This window comes from Electrophorus electricus, chromosome 5, assembly GCF_013358815.1.
Source record: "Electrophorus electricus isolate fEleEle1 chromosome 5, fEleEle1.pri, whole genome shotgun sequence".
Taxonomy (NCBI): domain Eukaryota; kingdom Metazoa; phylum Chordata; class Actinopteri; order Gymnotiformes; family Gymnotidae; genus Electrophorus; species Electrophorus electricus.
In genome coordinates this window covers 812,501-834,152 of record NC_049539.1, presented here as the reverse complement: position 1 = coordinate 834,152, position 21,652 = coordinate 812,501, and the positions used below count along the sequence as shown (strand labels likewise).

The following is a 21,652-nucleotide window of genomic DNA, read 5'->3' as shown; positions in this document are numbered from 1 at the left end:
TAGTATAAGAATTGAATGCATAAATGTTTTTAATTCTATCTAATCTAATGAGAAATGCTGCTCACTTCATATAATCAATATTTACACTTACTATCAGTATAAAACAACTAAATAACTGCATGAGATTTTACCAATGATCATTTCCTGGCTAATACCAGTTAAGGTGTGCTTATGAAAGGGGTGTGGGGATTAAAGGGGTGTGGTTATTAAAGAGGTGTGGTTATTAGGGAAATGGGCAGAGCTCTGCAGGGATTGGGTAAAAACCTGCAGACACTATGAACTATGAACTCTGCACTATGAACGGTCGCATTTTTAATAAAGGTCGAGTGTATAATAAAGGTAATTTCACCTTTTGCTTGTTTTCCACTGAATTATCTGTTTTAGGATTTCCAGTGACCGAGTTCTGGTATCTGCAGGGGATGTAGAAGTCCTTATAGAGTTACATAAGCTCTGTCCATATTTATAGCACTTTGATTTCTGTCTTATCACCACAATAACTAACTTATTATTATTTTGGTTAGTGATAAATCTAATGTAAGGTAATGTAATATATATAATATAATGTAATATAAGGTAAGGTCAGGAAAGATAATGCATAGTAATATAATATAAGGTAAGGTAATTCATGGTAATGTAATATAAGGTAATATAATAATATATAAAATAAGGTATATAATAATATAATATAAGGTAAAGTAAGGTAAAGTATGATAATCTAATATAAGGCAATGTAATGTATGATAATATAATATAGGGTAAGGTAATATATGATAATATATAATATAATATATGATAAGGTAATGTATGGTAATATAATATAATATAAGGTAAGGTAATGTATGGTAATATAATATAAGGTAAGGTAATATATGGTAATATAAGATTTCTGTTTTAACACTACAATAACTAACATATTATTTTTGTTGGTGATAAATATAATGTAAGGTAATGTAATATATATAATATATAATATAATGTAACATAAGGTAAAGAAAGGTAAGGTGATGTATGGGAATATAATTATAATATAAGGTAAGGTAATGCATGGTAATGTAATATAAGGTAATATAATAATATATAAAATAAGGTATATAATAATATAATATAAGGTAAAGTAAGGTAAAGTATGATAATCTAATATAAGGCAATGTAATGTATGATAATATAATATAGGGTAAGGTAATATATGATAATATATAATATAATATATGATAAGGTAATGTATGGTAATATAATATAATATAAGGTAAGGTAATGTATGGTAATATAATATAAGGTAAGGTAATATATGGTAATATAAGATTTCTGTTTTAACACTACAATAACTAACATATTATTTTTGTTGGTGATAAATATAATGTAAGGTAATGTAATATATATAATATATAATATAATGTAACATAAGGTAAAGAAAGGTAAGGTGATGTATGGGAATATAATTATAATATAAGGTAAGGTAATGCATGGTAATATAATATAAGGTAAGGTAATGTATGGTAATAGCATATAAGGTAAGGTAATGCATGGTAATGTATTATAATATAACATAAGGTGAGGTAATATAATATAATATAATATAATATAATATAATATAATATAATATAATATAAGGTAATGTACTGTATGATAATATTGTTACCTATTAATTTCCTAATTAGCTGATTGCATGGCTCGTTCTTAACATTTGAACACTTCTGGAGTCTTTGGTGTGAACAAAATTGCTACTCACAAAATTCACAAAAATTGACAAACAGACTTGATGGTTTAAATAAAAACTTGGGCTGAGATGTAAATGAATAATTTACATGATGCTTTTATCCAAAGTGACTTATAATTCTGACTGAATAGTACAACTTGAGGGTTAAAGGCCTTGCTCAGGGGTCCAACAGTGGTAACAGTGGGGCTTGAAGGAGCAACCTTCTGATTACAACTCAAAAGCCTTAACCACTGAGCTACCACTGGCTATGTAACAATCTAATATAGATGTAAGTAGTATGTAATCTTATTATATAGCTGTAAATAGTATGTAATGTAAATAGAGATGAATGTAAATAGTTCTCACTGTGCCACAAGCTGTGAAACAGACTTCCTCCTCTCTCTTAGCCCCGCCTCTGTCCAGGACAACGCATGCTCAGTGGTGACACTTCTAAGAGACTGCGCCCTTCTCAGCTTGCTCTTTGTCTCCATCTTCTCTTTTTGCTGTCAGTCACACACACACACACAAAACCTGGATTGTATAATCTAAAGTTTGCTGTCGAGCTGTTATGCATAAGAAGGCCTTGTCAAAATTTCATAATTTTCCATCATTGTTTCCTAGATGTAGTGAAGAACTATACAAGTTCAAAACCAATGAACAGAGAAAATCCAAAAGTCATATTTTGTATTATATTCATAAGAGATATTAATATTTCCCTCTGCAATACTATGTGAGTGTTATGAATTAAACTTAATACTTCCAGTATTACACTTATGCATCAGAAAATGTAATACATTATAATATTTATCAAACAAAGCAGTCTTGTAATGAAGTTTTGAGTTAATGCCTTTGTCAAATGCTATTAATCAGCAACTAAATCACAGTTGTGAATCACTGTTATCATTTATTTGTGCAAAATAAGTAAACACTGTGCAATTCACAAACCTTTTCAACCAGATTACATGGAAAAAGTGGAGTTAGTTACCTCTGTCAGATCCGTGCCTTTATCTCTGTTCAGAGGGATGCACAGAGGTGTATCCTCATCACAAGGTGACCAAAGTCCAGCTGCTTTACTGCTGCTGACACTGGGAACTCATTGGTTAATCACCACTAGTGATGCACCTGGTGATCACCTTACATAACATGTGCATTCACAGTTGGGTCTTGTGCAACTGAGACTGCTCTCAGACTTTACCATAGCACCTAACATAGCACACTAACCTTAGCTGTCAGCCTAAATTCAAACATATAACTTATTTTCTCAGTGAGTCCAAATACCTGTACTTACATATCTGGGTAACCTGCCAGCACTGGGTCAGAGAGCAAAGTTTTTATACTGAGCTACGTCATCCAGCTTCTGAGCATTATATGTTTCTTGTATATAATAATTGGGAATAATAATAATTGGGAGACATAGGAACAGGAGTTCCATGGACACTGTGTTTAAGATTCATAAAAATGAATTATTGTATTTCTTTCTAACCTGGTCTTGCAGAGTCCTCCTTTGTAACATACGAAGGATTTGACCCTTTCTCTCACAGGAAGCTACCCAGGTGCTTGTGCAGTCTCTTGTGATCTCAAAGCTAGACTACTACAATTCGCTACTTGCTGGTCTTCCTCTAAGAGCCATCACACCTCTACAACTTGTTCCGAATGCAGCAACACGACTGGTCTTCACTCTTCCGAAGTTCACACGTTACTCCACTGCTGCGTTCCCTTCACTGGCTTCCTGTAGCTGCACGCATCAGATTCAAAACCTTGATGCTTGCCTACAAATCCAAAAATGGATCAGCCCCTTCATACATGAGGTCAATGCCCAATCCGTACTTTGAACCTCAAGTATGGCTCGGCTTGAAATACCTTGCTTCAGGTCTCATGGACGACAAGCTTCGAGACTATTTTCTGTCTTGGCTCCAAGATGGTGGAATGAACTCCCACTTGCTGTCCGGACAGCAGAGTCCCTTGCAGTCTTCAATCGCAGACTGATGACGCATCTATTTGCAGAATATTTAAAGGACAACTGACACTGCTCCCATATTGACTGACTAAATTAGTACTTATTGTAGGGTATTGTTTATGTTGTTTATATTGTTTAACAAACTTTAGCACTTATTGTTTATAGCACTTATCATTGTTTAAGATAGACCTTATGTATTTTGTACTTCTAGGTATCAGCATCACCCTGTATTCTACTGTATTCTAGTTCATTGGTATCTTGGACTCTACCCTACTGTACTGTACTAGGATGTATTCTATGAGGAAATGACAAAGCACTTTTGTAAGTCACTCTGGATAAGAGCATCTGCTAAATGCCGCAAATGTAAATGTAAATGTTGGTGTTAATATATATGTATATATATATATATATATATATATATATATATATATATATATATATATATATATATATATATATATATATATATATATATATATATATGTGTGTGTGTGTGTGTGTGTGTGTGTGTATGTGTGTGTGTGTGTGTGTGTGTGTGTGTGTGTGAAGAATGAACATCTAATAGAAACGTAGCAAAACTGCAGCTCTCTGTCTTCACTTTCCTGGCCTGTGTGACAGTTATGACCAGGATCAGTGACAAACAACAAACAGGAGTCCTGAATGCATTCTGGGCAGAGCTGTAATGAACCTCTTCTGTGAAAAGCACAAACTCTGAGGTGTTTCAACCATAAGGCTGAATGCTGTAGGGAGCACTGTGCTTAGCCAGTAATCCATGATGGAGAACAAAAGGTGTAGGGTGTAGTGTGTAGGACTACAGCCTGCAAGACGCAGCTTGCTGAAGTCTTTTGAGACAGTTGAATGTCCTGACGGAGCTTTAGTGGCCTGGAAGGATGTTGGGATCGCTGTGGATCTCACACGTGTTTTGGAACTGGCCAACATTATCACATTTTTAGCTCATCAGAGGCATTTCAATTAAAATATTGCCCAATTTTGAACTAACTATATTTAGGTTGATTAATGCTACCGCTACAAACAGGAATAAAGAATCCTTTGCTTCGCTCCTTGCGAGACAGGCTTTGCTTAATTGGAAATCACCCTCCGTTTTTCTCCCAATGGCCCTGGGATCTCATGGAGAAGATTAAAGTGTCTGGAAAATATCATAAACCACAGGACCCTGTGGACATGCTAAAGGGCTTCGTGATCACGTAACCTTCCGTTAGCCGCTTCACTACAGCAGCAACCGCATGTGACTGGCATGGAGGGGCGGCGTGAGCCAGATGCGCGTGCTGTAACGCATCTTCTTTATTCTCCAGAATGCAGCAAAGTGACTCAGTGTGGAGCAAGAGAAGACCAACGAGCAGAAGAAAGCAGCAGCAGAACAGCTGTGGCGGTAACCTCGGGAACGCGTGTCGTAGATGTGCACGCTTGCAGCCTTGAAATAAGGAGGAACACAAAGAAGCTGTAGATGAAGGTGGTCAACATCACTGGGGATGGACGAGGTAGGTTGGCGCGTGGGCGTGCCCTTCGTACTGCAGCAGCTGACCAGTTGTGTTTAAGTGCTTATGCTGTTATTATTTTGTTTCTGTGTATATACTGGTCCATTTAAAAAAAACTGTGAGAATGATTCCACCTGGAAATTGTATATTTGCATATATGTATATTTGCATATATGTATATTTGCATATCTCCACAAATAAAAACAAAATGAGAGTTAAAATGTTTTGGCCCCATCAGTCCTATCACCTGCACGTGTAAAAGATCTATGTGTCCACTCATAATATTCTTGTACAGATATTAAAATGTTTAGATTTGGATTTGAGGCCTAATACCCAATCAACAAAATGATATGTGAATACATTTGCATGTCAATCAGGGAGCGCAACAAAACTAGGTTAAACATGTAGTATTCATAAATGTTGACGCTCTTGGTCTACAGACTGTGACATCACAGTGCCTGGTGGTGTTGTACCAAAACCTTCTTCATGTGAGCACGATCGACTCCTCACCGCAAGGTGGCCAACGTGAAAGGAGGAGCTCTCTGCTTTTCAACTGTCATTCTTTAATATATTTTGAAATATACTTTGTTGAAAGTGTACATCACGGGTGGCATAACAAAGTGTTAAATCACTGGTTAGTTTCATTTGAGTCATTTAGCATTATCCACCACTTTCCTGCATTATTTCATCTTATTAGGCCAGATGTCAGCAGTAAACACCGTCTGGATGAGGCACACACATGCCACGTCTGAAGGATGTTTCCTGGGCATTTCAACCACTCTCAGAAGTGTCAAATGTCCACATCCATTAAAATGTCAAGTGTTTGTCTGGTTGATAGAAAGTGGCAGTAATTATCAGTGCATTTTAGTTTAACATTTACTCTTTTTTATAGGAAGAAGAAAAATAGTAGCAATTAACTCTCATCCATAACAAAAAAAAAGTAAAAAAAAAAAAAAATCATGACAAATGTAATTGCTGCAACAGAGGAGAGGTTTTGGTAGTGGAGGTGAGATTTGAGCAGTAGACGTGAGGTTTTGGTAGTGGAGGTGGGATTTGAGCAGTAGACGTGAGGTTTTGGTAGTGGAGGTGGGATTTGAGCAGTAGACGTGAGGTTTTGGTAGTGGAGGTGGGATTTGAGCAGTAGACGTGAGGTTTTGGTAGTGGAGGTGGGATTTGAGCAGTAGACGTGAGGTTTGGGTAGTGGAGGTGAGATTTGAGCAGTAGACGTGAGGTTTTGGTAGTGGAGGTGGGATTTGAGCAGTAGACGTGAGGTTTGGGTAGTGGAGGTGGGATTTGAGCAGTAAATGTGAGATTTGGGTAGTGGAGGTGAGATTTGAGCAGTAGACGTGAGGGTTTGGTAGTGGAGGTGAGATTTGAGCAGTAGACGTGAGGTTTGGGTAGTGGAGGTGAGATTTGAGCAGTACACGTGAGGTTTTGGTAGTGGAGGTGGGATTTGAGCAGTAGACGTGAGGTTTTGGTAGTGGAGGTGGGATTTGAGCAGTAGACGTGAGGTTTGGGTAGTGGAGGTGAGATTTGAGCAGTAGACGTGAGGTTTTGGTAGTGGAGGTGGGATTTGAGCAGTAGACGTGAGGTTTGGGTAGTGGAGGTGGGATTTGAGCAGTAAATGTGAGATTTGGGTAGTGGAGGTGAGATTTGAGCAGTAGACGTGAGGTTTTGGTAGTGGAGGTGAGATTTGAGCAGTAGACGTGAGGTTTGGGTAGTGGAGGTGAGATTTGAGCAGTACACGTGAGGTTTTGGTAGTGGAGGTGAGATTTGAGCAGTAAATGTGAGATTTGGGTGGTGGAGGTGAGATTTCAGTAGTTCGTCCAAAGGTGAAACCTGGAGATGAGAGAGAGTTGAACTAAGGTCATGACCTATGTGTACTGGTAGAGAGTTACTGACCAGGAAAATCAGATTGTGAATTAATGATCTACTGGCAGTGGGAGAAGCCTCAGAGAGTGTGTGTGTCTGTGCTCTGTGTGTGTGTGTGTGTGTCTGTGCCCTGTGTGTGTGTGTGTGTGTCTGTGCCCTGTGTGTATGTGTGTGTGTGTGTGTCTGTGCCCTGTGTGTGTGTCTGTGCCCTGCGTGTGTGTGTATGTGTGTGTGTGTGTGTGTCTGTGCCCTGTGTGTATGTGTGTGTGTGTGTGTGTGTCTGTGCCCTGTGTGTGTGTGCCCTGTGCCCTGTGTGTGCCCGCCCTGTGCCCTGTGTGTATGTGTGTGTGTGTGTGTCTATGCCCTGTGTGTGTGTGTCTGTGTGTGTGTCTCTGTGCCCTGTGTGTGTGTGTGTGTCTGAGCCCTGTGTGTGTGTGTGTGTGTGTGTATCTGTGCCATGTGTGTGTGTGTGTGTGTGTGTCTGTGTGTATGTGTGTGTGTGTGCGTGCCCTGTACCCTGTGTGTGTGTGTGTGTGTGTGTGTGTGTGTGTGCGTGTGCGTGCCCTGTGCCCTATGTGTGTGTGTGTGTGTCTCTGTGCCCTGTGTGTGTGTGTGTGTGTGTCTGTGCCCTGTGTGTGTGTGTGTGTCTGTGCCCTGTGTGTGTGTGTGTGTGTGTGTGTGTGTGTGTGTGTGTCTGTGCCCTGTGTGGGTGTATCTATGCCCTGTGTGTGTGTGTGTTTGTGCCCTGTGTGTGTCTGTGTGTGTGTGTGTGCCCTGTGTGTGTGTCTGTGTGTGTGTGTCTGTGCCCTGTGTGTGTGTGTGCCCTGTGCCCTGTGTGTGTGTGTGTGTGTATGTGCCCTGTGCCCTGTGTGTGTGTGTGTGTGTGTGTGTGTCTGTGTGTGTGTGTGTGTGTGTGTGTGTGTGTCCTGTGTGTGTGTGTCTGTGTGTATGTCTCTGTGCCCTGTGTGTGTATGTGTGTGTGTGTGTGTGTGTGAGTGTGTGTGTCTGTGCCCTGTGTGTGTTTGTGTCTGTGCCCTGTGTGTGTGTGTGTGTGTCTGTGTGTGTGTCTGTGTGTGTGTGTGTGTGTGTCTGTGCCCTGTGTGTGTGTGGGTGTGTGTGTGTCTCTGCCATGTGTTTGTGTGTGTGTGTGTGTGTGTGTGTGTGTGTCTGTACCCTGTGTGTGTGTGTGTGTGTCTGTGCCCTGTGTGTGTGTGTGTGTGTGTGTGCCCTGTCTGTGTGTGTGTGTGTGTGTGTGTGTGTGTGTGTGTGTATGTGTGTGTGTGTGTCTGTGCCCTGTCTGTGTGTGTGTATGCCGGTTCACTAGGAGTCAGAGCTTCTGGCTAGTGTGAATCCCAGTTCAATTAGCCAAGGCTAACAGGACGTAATCAACGCCAACCTCTGATGGACCTCTTCCAGATTGCCTCTGAATCAGCTGTGGTTTTATACTCATGTAACATTATTTACAGATACTGACAGGATTCCTGTTTATCAGTCAAATTAAAAGATTAGAAGGGCACAGGACAAGCCAGTGAGTTATATACATATTTATTTATTTTCCTGCATATGCTAATAGATGTAATGAGGAACATTTTGCTGTCTTAAGTTACAGAAATGTTGACATACATGTACCATAACAAAGTATTCTGTGATCACGAAATTGTACAGGTTTCAACATGCATACGAAGATGCTATGTGCAGAAGCCGTCAGAAGCACGTAGGTGTCTAAAGAAGATACACAGTGATGAAATAAAAATAAAGACACGCAGAGGGCAAGACACAGCAGGCCTGTCTGGAAGAGCTGGAAGATGAGTTCTGGGTTACACAGAGAATGGGTAACTCCTCGTTCAGTTAAATAAAAGCACACGCTTGCTCTCATGATTAAGATTTCACCAGTGATTATGTGATCCGGGAAACCTGCTTTAGTGGAGTCAATATCTCACAGACACGCCGTCCTGAGAGGTACCTTTGTTACCCCCTTATGGAAGTTATGGAAGATTTTTCTCTCTGTTCACACAGCAGAAATAATGTTCTAATAACCTAATTTAGACGTTTTTAAAAAGACATACCACCTTATTTTGAAAAAAAGACTTTGTAAACAAGCCATCAGTGATATGACTATCCCGCTGGCCAGCTCTCAAACGCTGGGGAGTTTCCAACTGCACGCGAACCAGGCTGAGTGCAGGGCAGGGTGCAGCCCGAGAACGCACTGGGCGGAGACGCAGAGAGTCTGACGAATGCAATACTTCCCCTAACTTTAGTCATTTAAGTGGGCGTGTAGTGACATGCCTTTGTCCTGAGCATGCTCAATATGCACCATCACCTTTCTTCCTTTAGCCTTGCTGACACTATCCTGTTAATATGACCCAGGTCCTCACTGAGCAAACCAGCTCTGTTTCTAGACAGAAGTATCGTATTCGGTGATGACTACAATTTCAGGTTTTACACAGGGCTCAGAAATGACCCAGGAAGTTGAACTGCTTTGGTGTGGCGTGTGTAGTTAGGAGTGGTGTGGTGTTGGATATTCAGAGGTTGTGTCTTTCCCTGCTTGCCAAGACAGAAACAGGCATGTGATGTTGGCTTTAAAACAGGAACTAAATGACATCTTTATATGAAAAAAACCCAATACTACGACTCTAGCAGTACATTACCTGTGTAGAAAACCTGAGAACTGAACAATATTACTTATATCTATTACTTAAAGACCTGATATTTTCTATAAAAAGTAGATTTTTTTCTGTACAGTGCTATATGAACAAAGCAACATGATCAGAGGCCCCATGAACAGGCGCACATCATCGCAACCACCGTGTACGGCACGAAAATGTGGTCGTGTTTGATTTTGGTTTAGAAAAAATAGAACTGTTGTCAGTATTAATTCACAAAAACATGAAAGACTTTGTGTCTGGCCGTTTAGAAGAGGTTTCTATCTTAGCCTATTTTACACCATTAAAAAAGGCCCAACCTGGTCTAATCTGACAGCGTGTCCCGAAACAGAATCTGATTTGAAGATTTTTTTTAACTAACAGGAGTGACTGTAACAGTCACACAGTACTGTTGTAAAATAATCCTTTTATTAGCAGTAGTAACACTGTTTTCAAATATTAAAGATATATAATCTGAAAAATACAAGTGTAGTTTCTGCCTGTACACTTACAAATCCATTGGACTGTAAATAAGGTGCCATAGTTCTTGGCCTGCATAGTTTGCAGTAGATGCTGTATTGCACTTTCCGTTGTCCCCAGCTGCAGATGTGAGGACCAGCTGAGCTCTCTCACACGCCGAAAACTCATCCATCTCCTTTTACTGTCCTGAACACAACACAGTTTTACGAACACCGAAGGCCCTGCCAAAGCAAGGAATGCGCGCGCGCGCACACACACACACACACACACACACACACACACACACACACACACACACACACACACACACACACACACACACACACACTTCCAGCAGTATTAAAATAATGGCAAAATAAAGTATTGTTTTTATGTGACAAAAGGTGTCAAACAGAACTTTGGGCTTAAGTTTAAAATCAGCTTGGTTCACACAATAACACTAAATTCACAGTTCAAACTATATTTGATACTCTTGATTACTGACAGGACTGGATCAAATTTGAGTTGCAGCCAAGACAAATGAGTACAGGTGAGTGCAATGCCATCTAATCTGAACGTAATGCTTATAATCGATGAATAACTATAAAATAAACCATGGAAACTTAAATCTGAATTTTGTTCTACATGTATTTCAGTGAACATGAGGAAAATTCAATGGTATGCCTTTTTGGTCCTTTAACAAGTAATATTATTTCTTACTGTCTGACTAATATTTGAATAAGAAAATAAAATAATGTGAACATCATATGCAAGATTTAATGACCAGAACTATTTATTCATTTGCTGGGTTATTTATTGATAAATATTGACACTCTACTCGCAAGCAACTAGGTCTGTAGTGTACTGCCACTGTACATTTGAGCCATAAACCATGTTAAGGCATGACTGGGGCCTTTAAGTGCCATTTTAACTTTAGCTAATACTTCTAATCTAAGAATTCCCCCTAACAGTGTGGTCTACCTCTAACCTGTTAACATGTTCTGATTGTTCTAATTTGGGAATTACAGATACCTCACTTGATATCATTTGTTTACCTTCTGGTCATTTACTTCTGGTCATTAAGTCCAAGTGTTTGGTAAATGACATTAAATCGAATAGCCAAGTACTAGTTCTGAACAAAATTGTTAAAAATCCAGACTATGCTTAAACCTTAACAAAAAGAGAGAGAGACATCTTTGTCATGGTACACATTTTGTGAAGAGTAGCCTAATGATATGTTTCAGTATGTTGCTATTTTGCAACTGATCTTTCGTCTTTGAAACACGATATTTCCTCTTAGCTGAATGTAATACCTTCTGGCATCTATCATGTCCTCTGTGGCTAAGTGCGATGTCTCTATCATAGTCCTCATAGGGCTTTCAGCAATCTAAGCACCGTAAAATTACACTTTTCAATGCATGTATTTCAGGATGTGTCCCTCAGGATGACTCATGGTTGCTCTGAAGTAGAACGAACAAAGTTCAGATGTATAGTTATGTTGGCAATCTCTTCATTGTTGAATAAATACTCTCTAGATGATCTTGGTTTTTTTTCCACCCACATCCTCCACAAGTCTCCTTCATTGTTTGTGACAGACAATGAGACTATTAAAACAGACTTTTCATGCCATGCAAACTATCTCCCCTATCACCACACCTCTATGCCCTTCTGTCTCTCAGTTTCCAGTGGCCTCAGTCACATGCTGGTCTCACAGGTTGGTGAAAGACTGCCATCTTCTGGCAGTAGATGGATCTCTGGCGTAAACATGTGGTTCTCCACCTTGTGTCCACTTTGGTTGCTGTCTGGTTTGCTCTCTCCGCGATCACCGGCTACATCCCGACTGGAGTTCTGTGGAGGACGTTTGGGTGTCAGGTCTGCAGCCCCGGCCATCTGCATGAGATTTCTCTCCACCTCCTCCCCCTGCTGTTCTCCCTCCTCTTCTGGCTGCTCCGCCTCTCCCCCCTGCGGTTCTCCTAGGAGCATCACAGTCTCCTCTGGATGGTAGTCAATAGCCAGCAGCTTTGGGGTGTGGACTAAACCTTCCTCTGGGATGACTGCCAGTGGCTCTGAATCGGAACAGAGGGGAGAACACTCTCTCTGAGGGGACTCGTCTTCCAAGAGACTGCTGCTGTTATCCTGAGGTGAGGAAGTACTGGGCGGTGTGAGAGGAACTTCATCAGGACTTTGTATGACATTTATTTCGAGACCTTTCGTCTTAGCTGGATTTGTGCCTTCTGTGAAACTCCTGGAACCATCTACAAACTGAACAAAGCACCCGTCATCCTCCCGAGATGGTGCGCAGGTTCTGGATTTGTTGTCAGGTGCATACTCAGACTGGTCATTCTCTGCTATGCCAGGTACGCTTGTGTCGGACGGTGTGAGCTGCTGGATATCAGCACTTGCAGGCACTTCAGGTTGTCTTTGCAGAAACTGAGATGCTGTCGTGAGAAGTGGGAGTGACATATCAACCCCTCCATGTCCAGCAGTACAACTGGCAAAGCTGTCGACACTTTTAATCTGTATATCCGTGATGTTTCCTTCCTTGGGTGGAGGTTCAGCCATGGATGGGACATCTTTCATCTCTATCTCCACCTCCTCTTTTGTCTCACCAGCGAGCTGAGTCGACACTGTGCTGAGATCCGAGAGCGACTGTGTCCAGGTCATCTGTTGATACATCTCCTCCAGTTTCTGAGCATTGAGGTGCTGTGGACTGGAGGATTTCACACACTCTCGTGGTTCCAGTTGCATGCTTTCTGGACATCTTTTGTCAAAAGACCTCAAGCTGGTGTCAGAGCTTGTGCGCTTGGGAAAACTCCACCTGCTGAGCGAGAGGTGGTTGTCTAGTGAAGGTTTATCATCACTTCTCTCCACTACTACGTCCATCAGCTCCATGCTTCTTGCGAAGGCGTCTTTCAAGTTCATGGACACGATGCTGCCGTTGCGTTTGGCTCGTTCCAGCGCCTCTCTTCTCTTGATGGCTTTCTCCTGACGTTTCTGCTCCTTGTAGAACTCTGAGAAGTTATTCACGATGATGGGGATGGGTAAAGCTATGACCAGCACACCCGCAATGCAGCAGAGCCCGCCCACTATTTTCCCAAGCAGTGTCTGTGGATAAATGTCTCCATAACCCACCGTTGTCATGGTGATGGTAGCCCACCAGAATGAAGCTGGGATGCTTGTGAATTTTGTGTCATCTTCGTCTTTCTCTGCAAAGAATACAAGACTCGAAAATATCATTATTCCCATCGCCAAGAAGAGTATAAGCAAGCCAAGTTCATTGTAACTGCGTCGGAGGGTGAATCCCAGTGACTGGAGACCAGTTGAATGTCTGGCCAGCTTCAGGATTCTCAAAATTCTCATGATACGGAATATCTGCACCACTCTCCGAACGTTCTGGAACTGCAGTACACTTTTGTTGGATTCAGTCAGGAATATTGTGACGTAGTACGGTAATATGGCTATCAAATCGATGACATTGAGTGGCCCTCTGAAGAATTTCCACTTGTTTGGTGAGGAGAGGAAGCGTAAGAGGTATTCCATGGTGAACCACGCGATGCACACAGCCTCGATATGTGCGAGCTGGGGATTATCGTTAGTGTGGCCAAAGTCATCTGTCACCTGCAGTTCAGGCAAAGTGTTGAGGGACAGTGCAATGGTAGACAGAATAATAAACAGGATGGAAATGATGGCCAGAATCTGGAAGAAAAGAAAAACACAGAAAAAAAACATCAGTTATTGCAACTATTTTACCTTTAGTAAACAAGAAATACAAAACAATGACTCAAGATATTACCGTGAACATGTATTATTTTTAATGCATATTAAAATAAATATTACAAACAAAAATGAAAGCTTTTCTAAGGAAAAAACCTAAAAATCTTCCTGTCATGTGTTAAGTAGAATGCCAGACATTATTTGTGTGGGTTCAGTTGAGAAATCTGGAAGCCAAAACACAACCCCACCCCCAGAAAAACAGAAAACTCTTCCGCTCCTTCTGAGTCTGTGTCATGTTGAACGAGCCCAGACAGGAGAGTGCCGAGTAAAAATATAACACATCAACCCAAATAACATGGCACTTTGATCACAAAGCCTTGATTCCCTCACTGATGAGCTGCTAGCTGGCTCCTCCTGGCTCTGTAGATAGAAGACGGCATTTCTCCACCACCCCAGCCACATGATAAGAGGGTTATTCACTATGTACTACGGAGCACCTTAATCGAAGTGGGGGTGTTGTGCTTGCTGGAGTGGAATCGTGCCCTTTCTAAAAAGCTATTAAGTGCTGAGGTCTGGGGATGATTGGATGGCACCACGTTTAACCCTTCGAGTTAAAAAGCTTTAGAGCTCTTTGTTCAGGAAATGAACGCCATTTTCCACTGGAGAGAAAGCTGCAATAACACAGGGCACTTCACCGGTGTGTCTGTCCTAGTGCTTCATCTTACAAAACAGCTTTTGCTTTTGGAAACCATTTTCTGCAGCTTTGCGTCAGTAGAGTTTACATATGATTAACGTTTAACCCTGATCTGTAAAATGACATGTCAGCATCACTGTGAGACAGGCTGGGCATAAGGTAACACTTGTGATCTCCAACAGGCTCTGCTGTGAATATTGATTGTTGACCTGAACATACTAACTGTACACTAACGCTGCGAGTCCTGTGGTGTAGAATGATTCTGCTAAATTAGCCACACATTGTACTGCAGGGCAGCTCCAATGTGGCTTGCCAGGAGCGGCGTACCTGGCAAAGTCTATTGGGCAGAAGCTGCTCTCAGTGGTCTCCCCATGTCTGACCCACAGTGGACCACCAAACCCTCTGCTCCTCAGCATAACACACTTCTGATATGTCAGTGTGGCAGCCAGTATGAGTGAAAATGCACAAAATTGTCCTGTCATTAAGGAGACAATCAGATACCACGTCTTTCCAAATCTGCTATTGCAGGCCCCTGCACCTGTCAATGTTCACATCAGGAATTGCGTGCAACTCTGTACATGGGTGTGAACATGGGTGTGAATATCCTGTTTCTGTTTGTACGTGTGATGCGATGTGAACATGTCACCTTCCATATAAAGGTCAGTGTAATAGTGGTGGTATGTGACCGCCTTCAGGCCACATGGGCAGAACAAATTAAGGGAAGAATGAAGAGGCTAATGAAGCAACTCTGGAAGGGCGGCTTCTCACACGAGAGCTGGAATGTTATTTATGACTCAATCACCTTTCACTTGACAGAGGTCGTTTAGAGAGGCCTGAGCACATGCTGGTTGTACATGTGCTGGGCCTTTTTCAACACTGCAGGGACTCTTCAGACATGGTGTTGATATGGTAGTGCCTCCTGGGCTGGCATGAACGTACCACACAGCGGTATTATTGGTGTTTGACATCGAGAACATGTGGACAACGTTCATGAAGGCGCGGCTGAACCCAGGAGAGAAACCCCTTCACCTACAATGAACTGCAGGGAACGTTTCTCCTGCCGGAGCTCGAGCTCCTGTATGGTGTCTTCACCACCAATGTGTGAGTGCCAACCCACTGCCATGGACACACTGGGTCTCTCATGTAGCCAGGCCATTTAGAGACAGTCTGTATACAATAGCCAGCAATGACGGGACTTTTATTCTGTAGATTTGCATACACCCACTGCCATGTAAGTGTCACGGATGAGTTAGAGTAGTCTGCTAAGCATGGACCTGTGGTGAGGCACTGGCTATGTGATGGGGAACATGAACACAGTTCTGATGCAGCTCTGGCTGTACAAGGCATTCTGAATTAGCAGACGTTTCCTATAAAGTGAACAGTGATTATATTTACTGTACAACAGTTTACTGTGTTTGATATTCATTGCTAAGGGGCCAAATGATGATGCATTCATAAAGACTGGAGGGTGGAGGAGTAGAGTAATGTAGGGTGGAGGAGTGGAGTAATGTAGGGTGGAGGAGGAGTGGAGTAATGTAGGGTGGAGGAGTAATGTAGGGTGGAGGAGTAATGGAGGGTGGAGCAGTGGTGTAATGAAGGGTGGAGGAGTAGAGTAATGTAGGGTTGAGGAGTGGAGTAATGTAGGGTGGAGGAGGAGTGGAGTAATGTAGGGTGGAGGAGTAATGTAGGGTGGAGGAGTAATGGAGGGCAGAGCAGTGGTGTAATGAAGGGTGGAGGAGTAGAGTAATGTAGGGTGGAGGAGGAGTGGAGTAATGTAGGGTGGAGGAGTGGAGTAATTTAGGGTGGAGGAGTAATGGAGAGTGGAGCAGTGGTGTAATGAAGGGTGGAGGAGTAGAGTAATGGAGGGTGGAGGAGTAGAGTAATGGAAGGTGGAGGAGTGGAGGAATAAAGGGTACAGTTTGTACCTGCTACAGGTCTTTAGTTCTTCATGAGATGCGTCAGTTGTCAGAAATGGTGGAACATGAAATTTTACTGTTATGGAAATGCCATTTGGAATTTTATTTATTTATTTTTGCATGCTGGCAGATTTGTTTTACAGAAATGCATTCTGACATGTTCTCTAGAAAGGCAGTCTGCTGTGAGTTTTCTAGAATGGCAGTCTGCTATGAGTTCCTATTCAGCTTTCTCCCCTGGTGCCAACAGCTCAGTAAAGGCACAGTTAGCAAAATAAGAGTCTCTGAGAACCCCAGCATGTTCTTGCCACTTCTCATTACCCATATTTGTCTAAAAATATAAGGAATCCAAAATATTTGTCTTGTTGCAGCAGATCCAAATATGGATTTTCTGTGCTAGTTCAGAACTTCCCATCGCTGCCTCTACCCCCGTCACTCGGCACGTCAGCGAGAGAATGTCTTTCACTAGGATCATGTGTCTTTGTCATTACAGGACTCACATGCTTTTATTCTGCATTCTGTAATGTGGTGTTGAGTTTGCACTCAGAAGAGGGTCCAGGGAGGTGGGACCACAGGGAGAGAGGCAGGTTCTGACCACAGCACTCTTCACGGAAGCCACACACTGCATGTCATTTCTTCTCAAAGATCAAAGGCCCTGATTTATGCTGAGATGATGTTAACCTTTTCAGAAAACACTACAAGGAGTCTGCATGAAAGCAGAAACACGATAATGCACTCAAGAGCACAGATGTCCTGGGGCCTGCCATGTAACGAGAGGTGTCTGACCTGTGGGTGCTCTCCCTAGAGGACAGTGTTACAGTGAAAGATGTCTGTCCTCACAAATCCCACCTCTCTGAGCTACTGATGATCGATTACCCATTAAGAACAATTTAGACGCAACAGGCATGGAGAGCACAAACCTGGGCCTTCTCCCTAAAGGAGGTTCACTGTTTTTAAAGAACCATTATCACATTTAGTAACAAGGCTGCATCTTTAATGAAACAGCTGCACACACTGCAGAAACATGTTAGAATATAAGGTGACTCCTGCCTGGAGATAAAATATCATCATGTGTCCTGCAGGTAACACTACACATCTGCACGCAGACCAGACACACACACACCATCAGGTGACGTTTAGTTACTGTCTTCACCTTTCCTCTGCCCTGCAGACCTACTGATGGTGGACAGGTTCATACAGAAAGACCCTCCTGGACAGGTGACATGAGTAATCACCAGTGACCGAGGTGAGCTGTGTGGTTGCCCGTTAACCTTACACATCAGGAGAGGCGACAGGGCCACGCCTCCGACTGTCCATCAACCGTGAGAGCCTGCTGATTGCGTGTACGCATCCCATTACACACGTGTGGAGATGTGAGCGCTGCCAAACCCATATTGATCAGCTACTGTGTGCATTTACACACTCAGTGCACCTTAAAATGATGCAGTTTCCTGCCACACATCAGGCTTGCCAAGCAAACTAAAAGATTTCTCCAAACTTCTACAGGATGATATTTTCTGCTGCTGAGTCAGTGAATAATAATAATAATTATATGGGAAATAACCCCCCTTCCACCTTCTCAGCTGAAGAAGCTGACCCAGTAGTTAAAACCTGTTATATGTTTGATGCTAAAGGAAGCAGTCATGAAGGACAGAGGATTGCCATTACAGTTAGTTGTGTGCTGAGATAAGGTTTATGCAAATGGTCTCCGAAACAAAACCACAAAAATGAAACAGAATCCTGTCTAAACGCGCTGTGTCACGAATCGTAATCCCGGCAGGCTGTGGTGCTTACTACGAGTTGATAATAAGTCTCTCGACATCTTTTCATAAAGTGCCTTTTATATTGAAGTCACAGCACACAGTCAGAGTTGAGCGAGGAGAGTTTAGATGCTGACTGTTCTCTTCATTTCAGAATTATGTCAGTATGACGCATCATTTCAGACAGTCTGCCCCTCCTCGCTGTAGCGGGTGATGCTTCTGTGCTCGACAGTTTCCTTGCCAGATATGTTTTATTTTTTTGGGATCGCCATTTCACTTTCCACTGATGTGAAGTGGAAACTATTTGAGTTTAATCAGGAAGTAGAAGGCTACTGCAGAGATGAGAGTGCGCCCTGATGTTTCTCCAAACCCATTACCTCTGGTCTTGCCCACTGACGCTCCAGCATCTGACGTTCTTAGCAACCCTGCCTGTTGGTTAGACCCAGTGCAGCAGAAAAAGCCAATCTCTAAATATTTTAGGTTTTGTACTGACCGCTGTCTGTTGCTAACGGCTCTGAGTGTGGAGATCTCTGAGGTCACTTTGAGTTCACACATAGCTATCTCTGCCTGACCTTTTCACATAAGCAGAAAGCTTCGAAAAGTGGCCATGTTTCTTTGAAAGGATTTTGGATAAAAAATTGGTTTTGTAAGGACGGGTGGGGGTCATAGTTTATATTTCATAAATCTTTATATGATATTGTAATATGTCCACACACTGGGCTTCTATTTCCATGGAAATGCCAAAGTACAGTGTTATGGTTCTGAGGTAATAACATAATGTTAATTAAAATAATGTTAATTAGTTAATTAATCAGAGCAATGAGATCTTATTTTTCCTTTGATATCAGATCTGATCAATAATTACTGAACCCTTGTTTCATTTGTCTTAGTACAACACAGTTATGTATGAATGTACCACCAGCAGTTAACTTTGGGATGGATAAGTCGACTACACACGTGATCATTCTGAATGCACACAAGTCAAACACTCATTGGTATTCATGGTACACGTGTAATTTGATTAGATTAATTGAAATGAAACCTTCACATTGATTACTCTGCTGGTGGCCTAAAGAAAGCCTTTTTAATCTCAGAACTCAGACAAAAAGCTGGAAAACAAAACAAACATTAAAATCTTGACAAATGGCTGTTCCGCTCCATGGTTAATTAATGCTGGCTGATGAGATTTTGGTGGAGTGTGGGAGCCACAGCCAGAAGCCTAATGACTCATTCAGGAGGAAACGAGATCTTACGGGATGTGAGGTCTCTCTCTCAGGACTCCGGCTTCCTCTGCCTGGTCACTGCCCTCATCTTAATGGACATCACTGCACTTAGTTCCAAAACCACAGCGACTGACAGCCTGCTCTCCTTCGTCCTGCCATCGCACTCCTCCTGCTGCTGTACGGTGGACTGTAAGCTCTGCAGCTCAGAGAGACGGTGGGATGGTGAAGATGTTGAATAAAGTCAGACTGAAGCACAAATGCACAGGGGGCCAGAGCTCTGAGCATTAGCTACACTCAACATCTGAGCTGCGTTCTCCAGCTAAAAGCAAACCAAGTTACAGGAAATGTTTCAGAACTGACCCATGAAAAATTATAACACTTTGTGCATATCGTTTAGACCAATAATCCCAGGCAAACTGGGAAGTGGTATATTGCTTAAGAATTGTGTTTAAGGCAATGGCCCAGAAAAAACATAAGAGTATTTGCACAGTGTGTGCAGTGTGTGCATAGTGTGTGTGGTGTGTGCAGAGTGTGTGCAGAGTGTGTATGGTATGTGCACAGTGTGTGTGCGGTATGTACAGAGTGTGCGTGGTGTGTGCAGAGTGTGTGTGGTGTGTGCAAAGTGTTTGTGGTGGGTGCAGAGTGTGTGCGGTGGGTGCAGAGTGTGTGCGATGTGTGTGGTGTCTGTAGAGAGTGTGCGGTGTGTGTAGAGTGTGTGCGGTGTGTGTAGAGAGTGTGCGGTGTGTGCAGTGTCTGCGGTGTATGTAGAGTGTGTAGAGTGTGTGCGGTATGTGCGGTATGTGTATAGTGTGTAGAGTGTGTGCGGTGTGTGTAGAGAGTGTGCGGTGTGTGTGGTGTGTGTAGAGTGTGTGCGGTGTGTGCAGTGTGGGTGGTGTGTGCGGTGTGTGTGTAGAGTGTGTGTGGTGTGTGTAGAGTGTCTGCGGTGTGTGCAGTGTGTGCGGTGTGTGTAGAGTGTGTGCGGTATGTGTATAGTGTGTAGAGTGTGTGCGGTGTGTGTAGTGTGTGTGGTGTATGCGGTGTGTGCAGTGTTTAGAGAGTGTGTAGAGTGTGTGCGGTTTGAGTAGAGTGTGTGCGGTGTGTGTAGAGTGTGTGCGGTGTGAGTAGAGTGTGTGCAGTGTGTGTAGAGTGTGTGCGGTGTGAGTAGAGTGTGTGCAGTGTGTGTAGAGTGTATGCAATGTGTGCGGTGTGTGTAGAGTGTATGCGGTGTGTGTGCGGTGTGTGCACAGCGTGCCTTGTCTGGGTTGGCCCGTTCTCTATAGAGCTGCCCTTGACCATCTCCACTGGCTACAGACAAACAGGATGGGAATGTCATGACATTCCCATGTGGCCGGAGTCAAAGCCTGCTGTGTGTCGGTACTGCACATCCAACCAGAGCATCACCTCGTTTCAAATGCACAACATGCCTGTGGTCTCACGTACGGCAGTCGAAACTCACTGCGGTTTTTCATCAAGCTTCGTAGCCATGCAACCAACAGAGCTCCTGGGTTCCTGCCAGCCTGTACCTTACAGTGTCTCCAGTCCTTCATCATCACCTCCTGCTGCGTGGGCAGCAGGGAGGATATGAAAGGAACCTTAATGAATAACAAATGCACACCCACTCATCAGTCATCTCTTTCTCTTTCTCTCTCTCTCTCTCACTCTCATTTGCTTCTAGAATATTCAGTGGTCTATTAGCTAGCAGCACCTCACAAACCCAGAATGAGCTACAGTACAGCCAAAGTCTGCAAGCTGCTCTATGTGGGCTGAACCCGAGCTGCTCCATGCTGGGGGTGGAGCCAGTCCATACAGGGTGGAACCTGTCCATGCTGGGCGGAGCTTATCCATGCTGGGCGGAGCCTTCTGACAGGAGTAGGGGCTCAGCCTGGTGGTATTCACTGCTGCTGTATAACACATTTTCACACACACACACACACATCCCTCTAATTCCTCCTTCTCTTCCCACCTGTAACCTCCAAAATAAAATCTAACCTTGTGGGGGTTTTTTAAGGTCAGTTTCCAATGCTGTATGTTTCTGTTATATATTATAGCATTATATATTCATGATCTGCATTAGTGGACATTTATAAATAAACTCTTAATACCTATTTAACATGAACACTGAATTTGGGATCAGAACTGGGTCAGGATTAGTATTATTATTAACTCACTGATAGAAATGTTATTTATTTTTTTTATTTTTTACTCTGTGTGTTTACCAACCTTAGC

The 21,652-nt window shown here is 42.6% G+C and overlaps 1 protein-coding gene across 1 annotated transcript in view; it reads right to left on the bottom strand.

Annotated features, from left to right (window-relative positions):
- Window positions 1-10,476: 10,476 nt before the first annotated feature.
- Window positions 10,477-21,652, bottom strand: part of LOC113586836 (potassium voltage-gated channel subfamily B member 2) — a 59,200-nt gene continuing 48,024 nt past the window's right edge. Inside the window, exon 3 of the mRNA XM_027025214.2 lies at window positions 10,477-13,818. Coding sequence (XP_026881015.2) covers window positions 11,818-13,818 — 2,001 coding nt within the window. The 3' untranslated portion in view covers window positions 10,477-11,817. The remainder of the gene's footprint in view (window positions 13,819-21,652) is intronic.